Below are 14,073 nucleotides of genomic sequence, written 5' to 3' on the forward strand. Positions count from 1 at the left end.
GGAGGGATGAAAGAGTGAATGATAGGTGGGGGTAGAGCCCAAAGAGAGAGAAGAAATGTATGGTGGCTCAGTGGTTAGCACTGCTGCCTCACAGCGCCAGAAACTTGGGTTTGATTCCAGCCTCGGGTGACTGTCTGTGTGGAGTTTGCACATTCTCCGTGTCTGTGTGGGTTTCCTCCGGGTGCTCCAGTCTCCTCCCACTGTCCAAAGATGTGCAGGTTAGGTGAACTGGCCATACCAAATTCTGGCATGTATAGTTTTAGCTGTACTAGTCAGGGGTAAATGTGGGATAATACTAGGGGAATGGGTCTGGGTGGGTTACTCTTCGATGGGTCGGTGTGGATTTGTTGTGCCGAAGGGCCTGTTTCCACACTGTAGGGGTTCTTTGATGATTCTATGATGAACCCTTGCTAGGAGAGAGAACTAAAACTTTGTTCTGAAGCCAACCCTGATGTTTGCTGAACTAAGCCTTTGAAAAAAAAATGATTATGAATGCAATTACTTGTCCAAGCTGACTTCTCTGCTCTGAAATAAAAACCCAACTGATGGCTTCATGTGGCTGGACAGTAATAGACTGGACAGTATCAACATCTTATTTCATTAACACCCCAGGGGTCTAAAGTTTCTCTCTTTCTGAGCAATGCTGGATTTACAGTACGTTCTATATTTAGTGATTTTAAAAAAAGTCCTTCTCCATCTTTTTTCAATTGATCCAAATTCCAAAAATAACAATCGATTACACCACGTCATCATACTATTTAAATAGTTAGAAAAACAAAAAAAGAGCTAGCTTTAAAGCTGTCTTTTGATGGAATTTGGAATGTAGGATTAATTCAAACAAACCAGCCATTTCAGATTTTGCTTTTCTTAAAAGAAAATCTCTGGGAACCTGTGACATACAGGAATCCTGAAGGTGAGGTTGCATTAATGACCGACCTTGTTCTAACCAACCACTCAAACCAGTTGAATGGAACCTCTGCTTATCTAAGAACAGCCTTTGATCAAAGTGACTTCCACTTTTTAAGGGGAGGGGATAGAAAGAAATTGAAGCACTGTTTTAAAGATTTACAAGAGTAACACGCTGCTAAGATTGGTCAAGATTCTGATGCATATCTACTACCTGGTGTTAATGCGGTGTCTGAGGTGGAGTTCAAATCCTGCCACAAAGTGAAGAAACTCAGTTCAATAAATGCAATCATTTTGGGTCAATAGAAACCCCTAAAGACAATGATGTTAATCTTTATAACCCCAATGGTCCCACTAGTGCCCTTTGTGCAATCTTCTGTTGGATAGCTGGCAGACAAACCCTCTCCACAGCAAACAGCTAACTCCGAAGAATGAAGAGTTTAACTCATTGATGTGTTTACCTTGCAGCCAAAGATTCTCTGCAGCAGCCCGATGTTCAGTGTGGCTGGTCATCAGAGTCTGGTCCTGGACCATGCGGATTTCCAAAGTCTTGGACACAACAAGGAAAATGTGAGGAATTTACTTTTCTCCTGTTCTGAAATTGATTTCATTGGAAGCATCCTACCACGGAGCTTCATTGCTTCATTTTCTTCAGTCATTTACCTGGTTGAACTTTGACAGCTCAATCGCAGTCAGTACTATTAACGTGGGGCATGTTCTCCAACTACCTTGTCTGAAAGGTCAGCTGAGGAAGCTGGGTCAAGTTTGGTTGTGTGCAGAATCCAAATGTTCAGGTAACAGGCCCAGCCTTGATGTTGACTGTGATGTATTGTTTTCATCATCAATGCCTCAGAATTCTTAGAACATAGAACAGCACAGCACAGGAACAGGCCCTTTGGCCCTCAATGTTGTGCTGAACATAATGTCAGATTACACTAATCCCTTGTGCTTGCTCTATGTCCATATCCCTCCATTCCTTGCATATTCATGTGCTTACTAAGAGTCTCTTAAATGCCCCTGTTTTATCTGCCTCCACTCTTATATCCTACGCAGTAGATTCCTATGTGTTTTTTACAAAAAAAAACATGCTGCTCCTATCTCTGGTGAACTACCCCCGCTCAGTAAATGCATGCTCCCCCCTAGTATTAGACATTTCAACACGGGGAGTGGGGGGGTGGAAGGAGGGGAATCTGACTGACTGTCATTTCATCAAGTCTCCCCTCAACCTCTGCCATTCCAGAGAAAACCACCTGATGTTTTCTAGCCTCTCCTTTTAGCTCATACCCTCTAATCCTAGTAAACCTCTTCTGCCCCCTCTCCAAAGCCTCCACATCCTTCCTGTAGTATGGCGACCAGAATTGAATACAGTGCCCTAGTGTGGCCTAACCAAATTCTTATAAAGCTGCAACATGACATCCTGACTCTTCCCCTACTGAACTCCCTGACCAATAAAGGCAAGCATGCCATACACCGTCTTTACCACCCTATCCACTTGCGTGGCTGCTTTCAGGAAGCTACAGATTTGAACCCTAAGATCCCTCTGTACATCATTGCTGTTCAGGGCCCTGCCATTAACTTTCCCATAACATTTGATCTCCAAACGTGCAGCACAGCATTAAACTCAATCGGTCATTTCTCCACCCATTTCTGGAACTGATCTATCTCCCACTGTATTCTTTGACAACCTTCTACACTATCCACAATTTCCACCGATCTTTGTATTGTCTGCAAACTAACTAACCTGTCCTTCTATGTTTTATCCAATTCTTGTGATCCTTTTTATGCTCAGGAAGTAGAGTGGTTGAAACCACCCATTTCCCGAACACCCGTGATCCCGTTAGAAGATCCCAGTGTCTGTGGAATAGGATCGTCGAAGCCCTCTGTGGTAAGTCCCATCTTAAACCGAGGAGTTGGAGAATTGGAACAGTTCTGCTTTCCACTTTTGTATCTTCTCCTCCATTTCTCCCAACCTGCGGCAGTTCAGACGTAAACGATTGCTCCAAGCTGGTTGATTGCTGTTGAATTGGCTCTGATCCCTCCTTCCCTGGAGGCTAGTTGGAGCAGTGATGCACTTGTTTAAGACTAATTGTGGATTTAACCATCCTGAATCCAATCGTCTGCCCCGTACGGTTTGTCTGATGACTGAGCCATGAGAGTAGACTTTTAATTTGGTTATTTTTATCAGGTAATCAAGGCTGATATATTTAATATCCATTCCCCAGTGGCTTGTGGGGATGTTCTGAGCCATTTCTTTGAGCTACTACAGTGCAGTGGGGCAATTCAGCATGGTGGTGTTGGGGGAAGGGGAGGGGAATCCCAGGATTTTAACCCAATAATGGTGGTGATTATTCTCCCATGTACCAAAGACCATGGTCCTTCAGCTGCTGAGGTTTGGGGTGTGTAGTGTATCATTCCCTCTGTACCCTAGGTGGAGGGTACAGAGGGAATGGTTAAATGGATAAATGCTGGTTGCCTCTGTCAGTCTGAGTGTTCTTGCATTAATTCAGGCAGCAGCCACCATTCCTTCACACACACAGTCCTGACCTGTGCGTAGGTGGAGGAGGGGCTTTGGGACTTCGAATCATAGAAATCCCTAAAGTGTGGGAGAGAGGCCATTTGGCCCATTGAATCTGCACTTACCCTCCAAAGAGCACCCCCACCCAAACCCAGCCCCCTGCATTTCCCCATGGCTAACCCACCCAGCCTGCACATCCCTGAGCACTACAGGCAATTTAGCGTGGTCAACCCATTATAACCTGCGCATCACTGGTCTGTGGGAGGAAACCGGAGCACCCAAAGGAAACCCACGCAGACACAGGGAGAACGTGTAAACTCCACACAGACAGTTGCTTGAGGCTGAATTTGAACCGGGGTCCCTGGCGCTGTGAGGCAGCAGTGCTAGCCACTGAGTTACCATGCTGCCCCTTTTGTGATCTTAGTTGATCTACTCGCTCCAAAATACCTGCTCAATGACCGACTGCAGCAGCCAAGTTATTTACGTGTGGTGTGGTGTGGTTGTGGTTCTAGGAGATGGATCCCTGTCCCTATCCCCAGAATGGCGGGGGATTCAGTGATGTTGATACTGAGGCACATGGATAGGGTGAATAGACTAAGCCTTTTCCCCAGGGTTGAGGAGTCTAAAACTAAAGGGTGTAGATTTGGGGTGAGTGAGGAAATATTTCAAAGGGGCCTAAGGGGCAACTTTTTCACGCAGAGGGTGGTACGTGTATGGAATGAGCTGCCAGAGCAAGTGGTGGAGGCTGGTACAATTACAACATTTAAAACATGAATAGGAAGGGTTTAGAGGGATATGGGCCGGGTGCTAGTGAATGGAATTAGATTAAGTTGGGATATCTGGCCGGCATGGATGGGTTGGATCGAAGGGTCTGTCGGTTCCGTATGACTGAGCATCAAGGAGAGGTGATTACTTTTCCAGAGTCCTTTGCCTTAAAGGTCTCCTGTGGCATTGGATTGGGTTGGAAAGGTTTCTTTCCAGCTGCCAGGATTCTAATCCCTAGTGTTACATATGGTCCCAGCTGCTGGAGTGGCTTCCATGTTGTTAGATTCCTTAACACCACATCTTCCCTTATCACAAAGGGCAAACACTCACTCTCCCCATCTCTTCAATTCAACAAACATCCATCTCTGCTCCAGCCCATGTTACAGTCTTGTTCCAAAGTGGCAACCAAACTGAGCTATAAAATGATGTTTCACTGAGTCTTCAGGTTTATGCTGGACAATTGAACCTGCGGCAGTTTAAGTCTGGTCCTGTTAGTGTTTTAAAAACTCTGATTATTCCTGTGAGTCTCCCCAGTGAGAGGGAGCCCAATGTTCAATCTGCTTACCGTAATCCTCTTAAATTTCAGCCAGACTTTGAAATGGCAGGAGCCGGGAGCCCGATGTGGACGGAATCCCTCAGCCTGGATGACCCGATGAACATAGATGGGGTGTGTGGTGATTTTTCTGAGCTGTCGCAGCGTGACACCGAGGTAATGCAGAGATCCTCACGCTGTAGTTGTTATCCTTTGGTGAGACTTCCCTCCTTTTTTGTTCTGGCTGCTAACACCCAAGCAGGGCACACGTGCTGACAGAGTTCCTGCAGCTGGCTGTATCATTCCCAAAGAATATTGGGACTGAAACTAGAGTGCTAGATATGGTCATCACCAGTTGAAGTAACCAGGTTCAGTTTAGGTGAGTGGTTGGGTAGCACCGATAGACTCCAGGAGAAGGGAAGGTAGAGTCCCCATGCTGACAGGGACAGAGCATGAGGTCAGAATGGGGCAGGCTCTGATGCCCTGATGATGGTTAACCCCTTGCTGACTCCCTGCCTGGGTACAAGCAAGGAGGCTGCATTGAGGTGCTGCTCAAATGCAGCCAAGTGGGGAACTGCAATGCTCAGTGATTTCATGATGGAAGAAGTAAAACAGAAATTGATCTTCTTTGAAACCACCTTTTAAATATAAATTTATTTGATTCCGGATCTGAGGTCATTGTAACTGAAATCTCAATTCTGTGCCAGATGGGATGAAAGGAACAGGAGGGCATGATGTGGAGATTTTAATAAACCTGTTGCAATAAAGATACTGAGTTCACCACAGAGACTAGCTGAGACCAGCAAAGCTATAGTGGGCAGCACGGTGGCTGTGGTTAGCACTGCTGCCTCAATGCGCCAGGGACCTGGGTTCGATTCCAGCCTCGGGTGACTGTCTGTGTGGAGTTTGCACATTCTTCCCTTGTCTGTGTGGGTTTCCTCCGGGTGCTCCGGTTTCCTCCCACAATCCAAAGATGTGCGGGTCAGGTGAATTGGCCATGGGAAATTGCCCAGAGTGCTCAGGATGTGCAGGCTAGATGGATTAGCCATGGGAAATGCAGGGTTACAGGGATGAGGCAGGGAGTGGATCTGAGTGGGATGCTGTGGACTCGATGAGCTGGATGGCCTGTTTCCACCCTGGGAAATTCTATGATTCAATGTAAAGTGTAGTGTCTTTAATCAGTTTGGAGTTGTGAATTTCTGCTTCAGGCTGCACACTTGTTCACTGAGGTTGAATTGCAGTTTCTGGAACTGGCAGACCCCAGTATATAGATATATAATAAAATACACCGGGAAAGCCAATGGATCAGCTGTGATGTTTGTCCTACAGGGAAATCCACGTGTGACTATGTCATCCAGCATGGCTGCTCTTTTCACCAGCGATCTCCTGAACCAGACCACAAGCATGAGCATGGTCAGCACGATAGAGTCTGTACACGAGAAGGTACTTATCCACCCGTGTTTACGGTTGCTGAAGTTTGTGTCTGGGAGTTTGTTTGAGTCGTCTGACTGTGAGTTAGTGTTCTTGCTGACAATGGGCTGAGATTCCTCCCAGAGAACTGTCCAACTGAATGTTACCTGCAACTTGCCAACAAAGTCCCCTCATGTCTTTGTTCTACTCTGCAATTTCCAAGTTTTCATGATAGCTGGTGACCCCTCAAGTGCAACAGATTAAAGCACAAGGCAGTACGTTAGGTTGCTGTCCTGCTCACAATCGTTTGATTTTGTTTTTTGTATCAAAGTGTGGTGCTGGAAAAGCACAGCCAGTCAGGCAGCATCCGAGGGGCAGAGGAGTCGACTTTTCGAGTATAAGCCCTTCCGAAACGTCCGCTCCCCTCCTCGGATGTTGCCTGACCAGCTGTGCCTTTCCAATGCCACGCTTTTCGAGTCTGACTCTCCAGCGTCTGCAGTCTCCCTCTTTCTCCTTTGTTTTGGCGTGTTGACTACTTCAGGCCACATTTATTGTCCATTCCTCCCGACACTGAACAAGCAAACATAATGCCCTTTATTTGTTTGGGATGTGTTAAATATTTACCTAGCTAATTAATAACCTACAAGTGTTCAAAAAAAGCTTTCCTTTTTTAAAAATAAAAAATTCGAAGATAAACCTAACAAAAATGCACAATTTCTTCAAGTTAATTAGTGGAGAAAAACATTTTCAGATGACTTTTCAGAACGGGTTCCTATTTTTGATCTTTTCAGAAAACTACAGTGCAGCATGATTTGAGTCCTCTGGTATAACTCTCAGAAAGTGATCAGGCAAAGTTAGCCAGTAATGAGGAAGGCAAATGGAATGTTGGCCTTTTATTTCAAAGGGAATGGAATCTAACAGTAGGGCGGTCTTTCTAAAACTATCGAAGTCACTGGGCACACCACAGTTGGAAAACAGTGAATGGCATTCAGTTCTGCTCTCCCTGCTACAGGAAGGATGCTGTGAAATTTGCAAGGATGTTGCCAGGCTGGAGGGTTTGAGCTGCTGGGAGAGGCTGAATAAGCTGGGGCTGTTTTCCCGGGAGCGTTGGAGTCTGAGGGGGTGACCTTTATAGGGATTTATAAATGAACACTGTCTGCCAATTTCTCAGCAATAAACCCAAACAAGCAGACAAAACACATCCAGAAACCCTATCCACTCCCCCCGCCCCCCCCATGTCAAAGACATCTCGGAAATGACTGCTAGCCTACTCAGACCCCTTGCCATCATGGTAGCCCACAAACCCACCAACACTAAAACAGGAGCTAATGAACTTGAAAGACCCTACACAGACAATGAGCAAAACTAACACCATTTACAGAATAGCGTGCAAGGACTGTAATAAACAGGCAGAAAACTAGCCACAAAAAGACATGACCCTCTCTCACTAGTATCCTCACACATGGATGAGGAAGGACACCACTTCGACTGGGACAACACATCCATCCTAAGACAAGTCGAACAAAGACACGCACGAGAATTCCTAGAAGCATGGCATTCCAACCTGAACTCTATCAACAAACACATCGAGTTAGACCCCATCTACCACCCTCCTGAGAAAAGGAACAGGAAATAACATCACCACAGAAAATGACATCACCAACCCAAAAATATAAATGGAAAACGGGAATCTTCAGCATTGCTTCACATGAAGTCCACTGAAGATCTTACCTAGTAAGATAACAATGTCTGGAAATGAACTTTTCAGCTCAGCGAGCAAACCTACATCCAAAACCTCAACCTGAGCTACAAATCTTCTCAAAACTCGCTAAGGGATTTAAAATCCTGAGGGACATGGGTAGGGTGAACAGCCAAGGTCTTTTCCCCAGGATGGGGGTGTCCCGAACTAAAGGGCACAGATTTAAGGTGGGAGGGGAAAGGTTTAAAGGGACCTGAGGGGCAACTTTTTCACGCAGAGTGGTGCGTGTATGGAATGAGCTGCCGAGGACGTGGTGGAGGCTGGTACAATTATAACATTTAAAAGGCATCTGGATGGGTATATAAATAGGAAGGGTTTGGAGGGATATGGGCCAAGTGCTGGCAAATGGGACTAGATTAATTTAGGATATCTGGTCAGCATGGACGAGTTGGACCGAAGGGTCTGTTTCTGTGCTGTACATCTGACTCTAGTTTTTGCCCCTTATGTAAGAAAAGGTAAGCTTCATTGGAGAGGGAGACCAGGTTTATTAAGTGGATACTGTTGGAGGAACAGTCTTGAGGAGAGGCTGAGTAGGTTGGGCTCAAGATTGAGAAATAACATTATTGAAACAATCAAGATTCTTCGTGTCCTTGACAGGTTAGATATGGGAGAGTTTACAACCAGAGGCCAGCATCTGAGAATAAGGTGTTGTCCTTTTTAGACCAGGATGAAGGGGAGCAAATCTGTGGAATTTGGTACTGGTGGAGGGCTGTCGAAACTGGGTCTTTTATATTCAGGGCTGAGTTGAGGATCGACCATGATCTCTCTAAATGATGGAGCAGACTCAATGGGCTAAATAGCCAACTTCTGATGTTTTTGCCTTTTTCTTACGGTGTAATCTTTTTCTTACACTCATCACGCTTTGTTTCAAAACCTCCAATCTATTCGTTACAAGGATTTTTAAAAAGCTTCACTTGAATGTGTGAATAAATGTCCAGAAATTCCCATGCCACTCTCTCGTACTCCATAACCACCTGATGAAGGCGCAGTGCTCCGAAAGCTAGTGCTTCCAAATAAACCTGTTGGACTATAACCTGGTGTTGTGGGATTTTTAACTTTTATCATGTTTCCAACTGTACTGATCTCAAATTTAAAATCGCTAAAGAGTTCTACTTGAGAGTTAAAAGAACAATCTTCCAGGCTCTGAGTTCAAAGTCATGACAGGAAGGATATTAAGTTGGAGGGAGCTCAGATTTCCCGGGATGTTGCTGGGTATTGAGGGTTTGAGTTGTAAAGAAAGGCTGGAACTTTTTTCACTGGAGCGTAGGAAGTTGAGAGTCAGAGTCATCAAGATGTACTGCAAGGAAACAGACCCTTCGGTCCACCCTGTCCATGCCGACCAGATATCCTAACCCAATCTAGTCCCACCTGCCAGCACCCGGCCCATATCCCTCCAAACCCTTCCTATTCATATACCCATCCAGGTGCCTCTGAAATGTTGCAATTGTACCAGCCTCCACCACTTCCTCTGGCAGCTCATTCCACACACGTACCACCCTCTGCATGAAAATGTTACCCCTTAGGTCTCTCTTGTATCTTTCCCCTCTCACCCTAAACCTATGCCCTCTAGTTCTGGACTCCCCCACCCCAGGGAAACAACTTTGCTTATTTATCCTATCCATATCCCTCATAATTTTGTAAACCTCCATAAGGTCACCCCTCAGCCTCCACGCTCCGGGGAAAACAGCCCCAGCCTGTTCAGCTTCTCCCTGTAGCTCAGATCCTCCAACCCTGGCAACATCCTTGTAAATCTTTTCTGAACCCTTTCGAGTTGCACAACATTTTTCCGATAGGAAGGAGACCAGAATTGCACACAATATTCCAACAGTGGCCTAACCAATGTCCTGTCCAGCCGCAACATGACCTCCCAACGCCTGTACTCAATACTCTGACCAATAAAGGAAAGCAAACCAAATGCCTTCTTCACTATCCTATCTACCTGCAACTCCACTTTCAAGGAGCTATGAACCTGCACTCCAAGGTCTCTTTGTTCAGCAACACTCCCTAGGACCTTACCATTAAGTGTAGAAGTCCTGCTAAGATTTGCTTTCCCAAAATGCAGCACCTTGCATTTATCTAAATTAAACTCCATCTGCCACTTCAGCCCATTGGCCCATCTGGTCCAGATCCTGTTGTAATCAGAAGTAACCCTCTTCGCTGTCCACTATACCTCCAATTTTGGTGCCATCTGCAAACTTACTAACTGTACCTCTTATGCTCTCATCCAAATCATTTATGTAAATGACAAAAAATAGAGGACCCAGCACTGATCCTTGTGGCATGCCACTGGTCACAGGCCTCCAGTCTGAAAAACAACCCTCCACCACCACCCTCTGTCTTCTACCTTTGAGCCAGTTCTGTATCCAAATGGCTGGTTCTCCCTGTATTCTGAGATCTAACCTTGCTAACCAGTCTCCCATGGGGAGTCTTGTCGAACGCCTTTCTGAAGTCCATATAGATCACATCTACTGCTCTGCCCTCATCAATCCTCTTTGTTACTTCCTCAAAAAACTCAATCAAGTTTGTGAGACATGATTTCCCACGCACAAAACCATGTTGACTGTCCCTAATCAGTCCTTGCCTTTCCAAATACATGTACATCCTATCCCTCAGGATTCCCTCCAACAACTTGCCCACCAAGCACGTCAAGCTCACTGGTCTATAGTTCCCTGGCTTGTCCTTACCACCCTTCTTAAACATTGGCACCACGTTAGCCAACCTCCAATCTTCCTGCACCTCACCTGTGACTATCGATGATACAAATATCTCAGTAAGCGGCCCAACAATCACTTCTCTAGCTTCCCACAGTGTTCTCAGGTACACCTGATCAGGTCTTGGGGATTTATCCACCTTTATGCATTTCAAGACATCCAGCACTTCCTCCTCTGTAATATGGACATTTTTCAAGATGTCACCATCTATTTCCCTACAGTCTATATCTTCCATCTCCTTTTCCACAGTAAATACTGATGCAAAATATTCATTTAGTATCTCTCCCATTTTCTGCAGCTCCACACAAAGGCCGCCTTGCTGATCTTTGAGGGGCCCTATTCTCCCCCTAGTTATCCTTTTGTCCTTAATGTATTTGTAAAAACTCTTTGGATTCTCAAATGAGAGGTATAGGTAGAGCTAATGGTAGGTGTCTTTTCCCTCGGATGGAGGATTTCAAGGGTTGGGGCACATTTTTAAGGTGAGAGGAGAGAGGATTTAAAGACATGGGGAAGAGGAGCAAATTTTTTATCCAGTAGTTCACGTGTGGAATGAACCTCCTGAGGAAGTGGTGGATGTGGGTACTGTTGGAATGTTTAAAAGACATTTGGCTGGATATATGAATAGGAAAGGTTTGGAGGGATAGGGGCCAGGAGCAGGCAGGTGGGACTAGTGTAGTTTGGGATTATGGTCAGCATGGACTGGTTGGGCCACATGGTCTGTTTCCCTGCTGGATGACTCTGACTGTATAAAGTGTGGGGAGTCAGTGGGACTGAATAGTTTGATTCTGTTGAAGACTGGGTCATGCTAAGTGTTCACAAAATTGGGTTTCTACATTTTGATCGCCATTTGCTTTGTGTGTGTTTTATTTAATTAGGTGCCGGTGTGCAAGAGTCGGCCGGGCTTATATCGGTCCCCCTCCTTGCCTGAGAGGCTGCACAGACCCTTCCTGAAAAGACTGGAGCGAGCTGGGGAAGTGGATCCTCCAGTGAAGAGTAAGCGGCAGAAGAGTCTGGACAGCTCGCTGGAGGATGAGGATCAGGAGAGAGGAGGAAATCGATTCCTGGTAACAAACCTGAATTGTTAACTCAGTTAGAACCACTGAAGTTGGCAGCAGAAACAGAAGCCATTTGGCCCATCTACCTGTTAGATCCTTGTTGGAGTGATCCAAAATGATACCACTGCCCTGATTGTCCTCTATTGCAGTGTGTCTTCCTCCACAGAGTCAGTCATCCAGCATTGAAGCAGACCCTTCGGTCCAACCAGTCCATGCTGAACATGGTCCCAAACTAAACTAGTCCTACCTGCCTGCTCCTGGTCCATATCCCTCCAAACCTTTCCTGCTCATGAACTTATCCAAATGTCTTTTAAACGTTATAACTGCACCCACATCCATCACTTCCTCTGGAAATTCATTCCACACATGAACCACCCTCTGTGTTTTTAAAAAAAAATAAAAAAATTTGCCTTTCATGTCTTTTTTAAAATCTCTCTCCTCTCTCCTTTAAAAATGTGCCCCCTAGTCTTGGTCATGTAGAGTTTGCACATTCTCCCTGTCTGCGTGGATTTCCTCTGGGTGTTCTGGCTTTCTCCCACAATCCAAAGATGTGCAGGTTAGTGTGGATTGGTCATGTTAAATTGCCCATAGTGTCCAGGGATGTGCAAGTTAGGGGCATTACTCGGGTAAATACAGGATAATAGGGTAGGGGAATGGATCTGGGTGGGTAACTCTTCAGTGGGCTGGTGTGAACTTGTTGGGCTGAAGGGCCTGTTTCCACACTGTAGGGATTCTAATTTTAATGCATAATTCTAAAAGGTTTTCTGCAATCTTATGCTTGTCATGTCAATTTAAATACTTCAGTTTCTAAGAAATTCATGTTTTTCTTGTTAGGATGGCTTTTAAGAGGGTTGCGTTTCGAGGGAGATGGGTCAAACACAGGAAAATGGGACTAGTTTAGTTCTGGAAGCTTGGGCAGCATGGACGAGTTGTCACTTGTTTAATGTGCTGCCCTCTCCATGTTGCCTCACACGCTGATCCATTATGGCCCTCCCTGCTGCCTGCCCAGATTTCCACGGGGCTGATGGGCAAATTGAGATTGTCAACGATGTTTGAAACCGATCTCTATGTTAACCTGTTAACAGCGAAGAAATCTGGTGATGAATCACACACTGGTTTTTAATCAGTAAGGGAATAGAGGATTATGGGGAAAACCCAGGGAAGGGAAGGTGAGGATTATTGGATCAGCTGTGCTATCTCAACAGCAGAGAGGGGTGAGTGCTAAAGGCTTGGAGATTCAGAGGTGGTTTAAGTACAGTTACTCCCGGTCTGGGTTAGACTGAGCACCCTGCAAGAAAATGCTGGCACCTCCTTCATAGGACTGTTCGCCCACTCCCAATAGAAACCAGAATGTTGAATAATTTGAATCTCAGGCTATTCACCTCAGGGGAAATACTCCACCTCCTTCCTCCCAGCAGCCTTGAGGGCTGCCTTTACTCCTTGCTGTAAGTTAGTGAAATACTGCTGTTGGTTTTGTTGTTCTTCAGTTTCTGCTGATTCCTTTTAGTCTGCATCATTTGAAATTGGACTAGTGAGTGACCTTGTTGCTTGCATTTTGATTCCTAGACATGGGAATGATTAGAATTATCACTGGGCGGAGCGGTGGCTCAGTGGTTAGCACTGCTATCTGTCTGGGGACCTGGGTTCGATTCCACCCTCTGGTCACTGTGGCTGTCTTTGTGGCGTTTACATGTTCTCCATGTCTGAGTGGGTTTGCTGCAGGTGCTCCAGTTTCCTCCCATAGTCCAAAGATGTGTAGGTTGGGGTGGATTGGCCATGCTAAATTGTCCCATAGTGTCCAGGAATGTGCAGGATAGGTGGGTTAGCCATGGGAGATGCAGGATTACAGGGTAGAGCAGGTCTTTGGGAATGGGTGGGGTGCTGTTTGTTGAGTCAGCATGGGCGCGATGAGCTGAATGAATCCCTTACAGTGCGGAAACAGGCCAATGATTCCAAGAAAATGGCCTTTTGTGAAGGATTGATGCTGCACAATTAATACCTTGCAATTTAAGTAGTGAATGCTATAACGTTATTGTCTTTATTATAATTTCTGTCAGGCACATTGGGGGCTTGGGGAAATCTACAGGGGTTTTGGACGCCCTGCGTGTGTTTTGATCTTTGGCTGTTAATTCTCAAGAGCTGTTTGAAAATTAATTTACGTTCAGTTCTGTAATTGACACAAATTCCATGTAAACTGTTAGATGTTCTTCTTTCTTTTTACAGAGCCAAGCAGTGACCACCTCCAACGTGGATGTGACCAAACTTCTCGGTGAGGAGAGGAATGCTGTAGAGCTGATAGGGAACTTTTCCAAAGTGAGCTTTTTTTCAACTTTTTTGAAATCTATTGCTACACAATCTATTTCTCCCAACCCCTGCCAGGGGCTTTTTGCATGCCAAGAGGTCCCCAATGCTTTCCTCCA

General features: G+C 45.6%; 1 protein-coding gene across 2 annotated transcripts in view; it reads left to right on the forward strand.

Moving 5' to 3' along the window:
- The window catches only part of LOC122556870 (M-phase inducer phosphatase 1-B-like), a 46,656-nt gene that overhangs the window by 17,007 nt on the left and 15,576 nt on the right, over positions 1-14,073 (forward strand). The window contains exons 6-11 of one of the 2 annotated variants that reach the window (XM_087995503.1): positions 1,375-1,476; positions 2,696-2,791; positions 4,773-4,895; positions 6,048-6,161; positions 11,474-11,662; positions 13,877-13,966. In XM_087995503.1, coding sequence (XP_087851629.1) covers positions 1,375-1,476; positions 2,696-2,791; positions 4,773-4,895; positions 6,048-6,161; positions 11,474-11,662; positions 13,877-13,966 — 714 coding nt within the window. The remainder of the gene's footprint in view (positions 1-1,374; positions 1,477-2,695; positions 2,792-4,772; positions 4,896-6,047; positions 6,162-11,473; positions 11,663-13,876; positions 13,967-14,073) is intronic. The other variant, XM_087995504.1, reaches the window with a different exon arrangement.

Source organism: Chiloscyllium plagiosum, unplaced genomic scaffold (genome assembly GCF_037043375.1).
Source record: "Chiloscyllium plagiosum isolate Xiang-an unplaced genomic scaffold, Cpla_swu_hap1 HiC_scaffold_16, whole genome shotgun sequence".
Lineage (NCBI taxonomy): Eukaryota > Metazoa > Chordata > Chondrichthyes > Orectolobiformes > Hemiscylliidae > Chiloscyllium > Chiloscyllium plagiosum.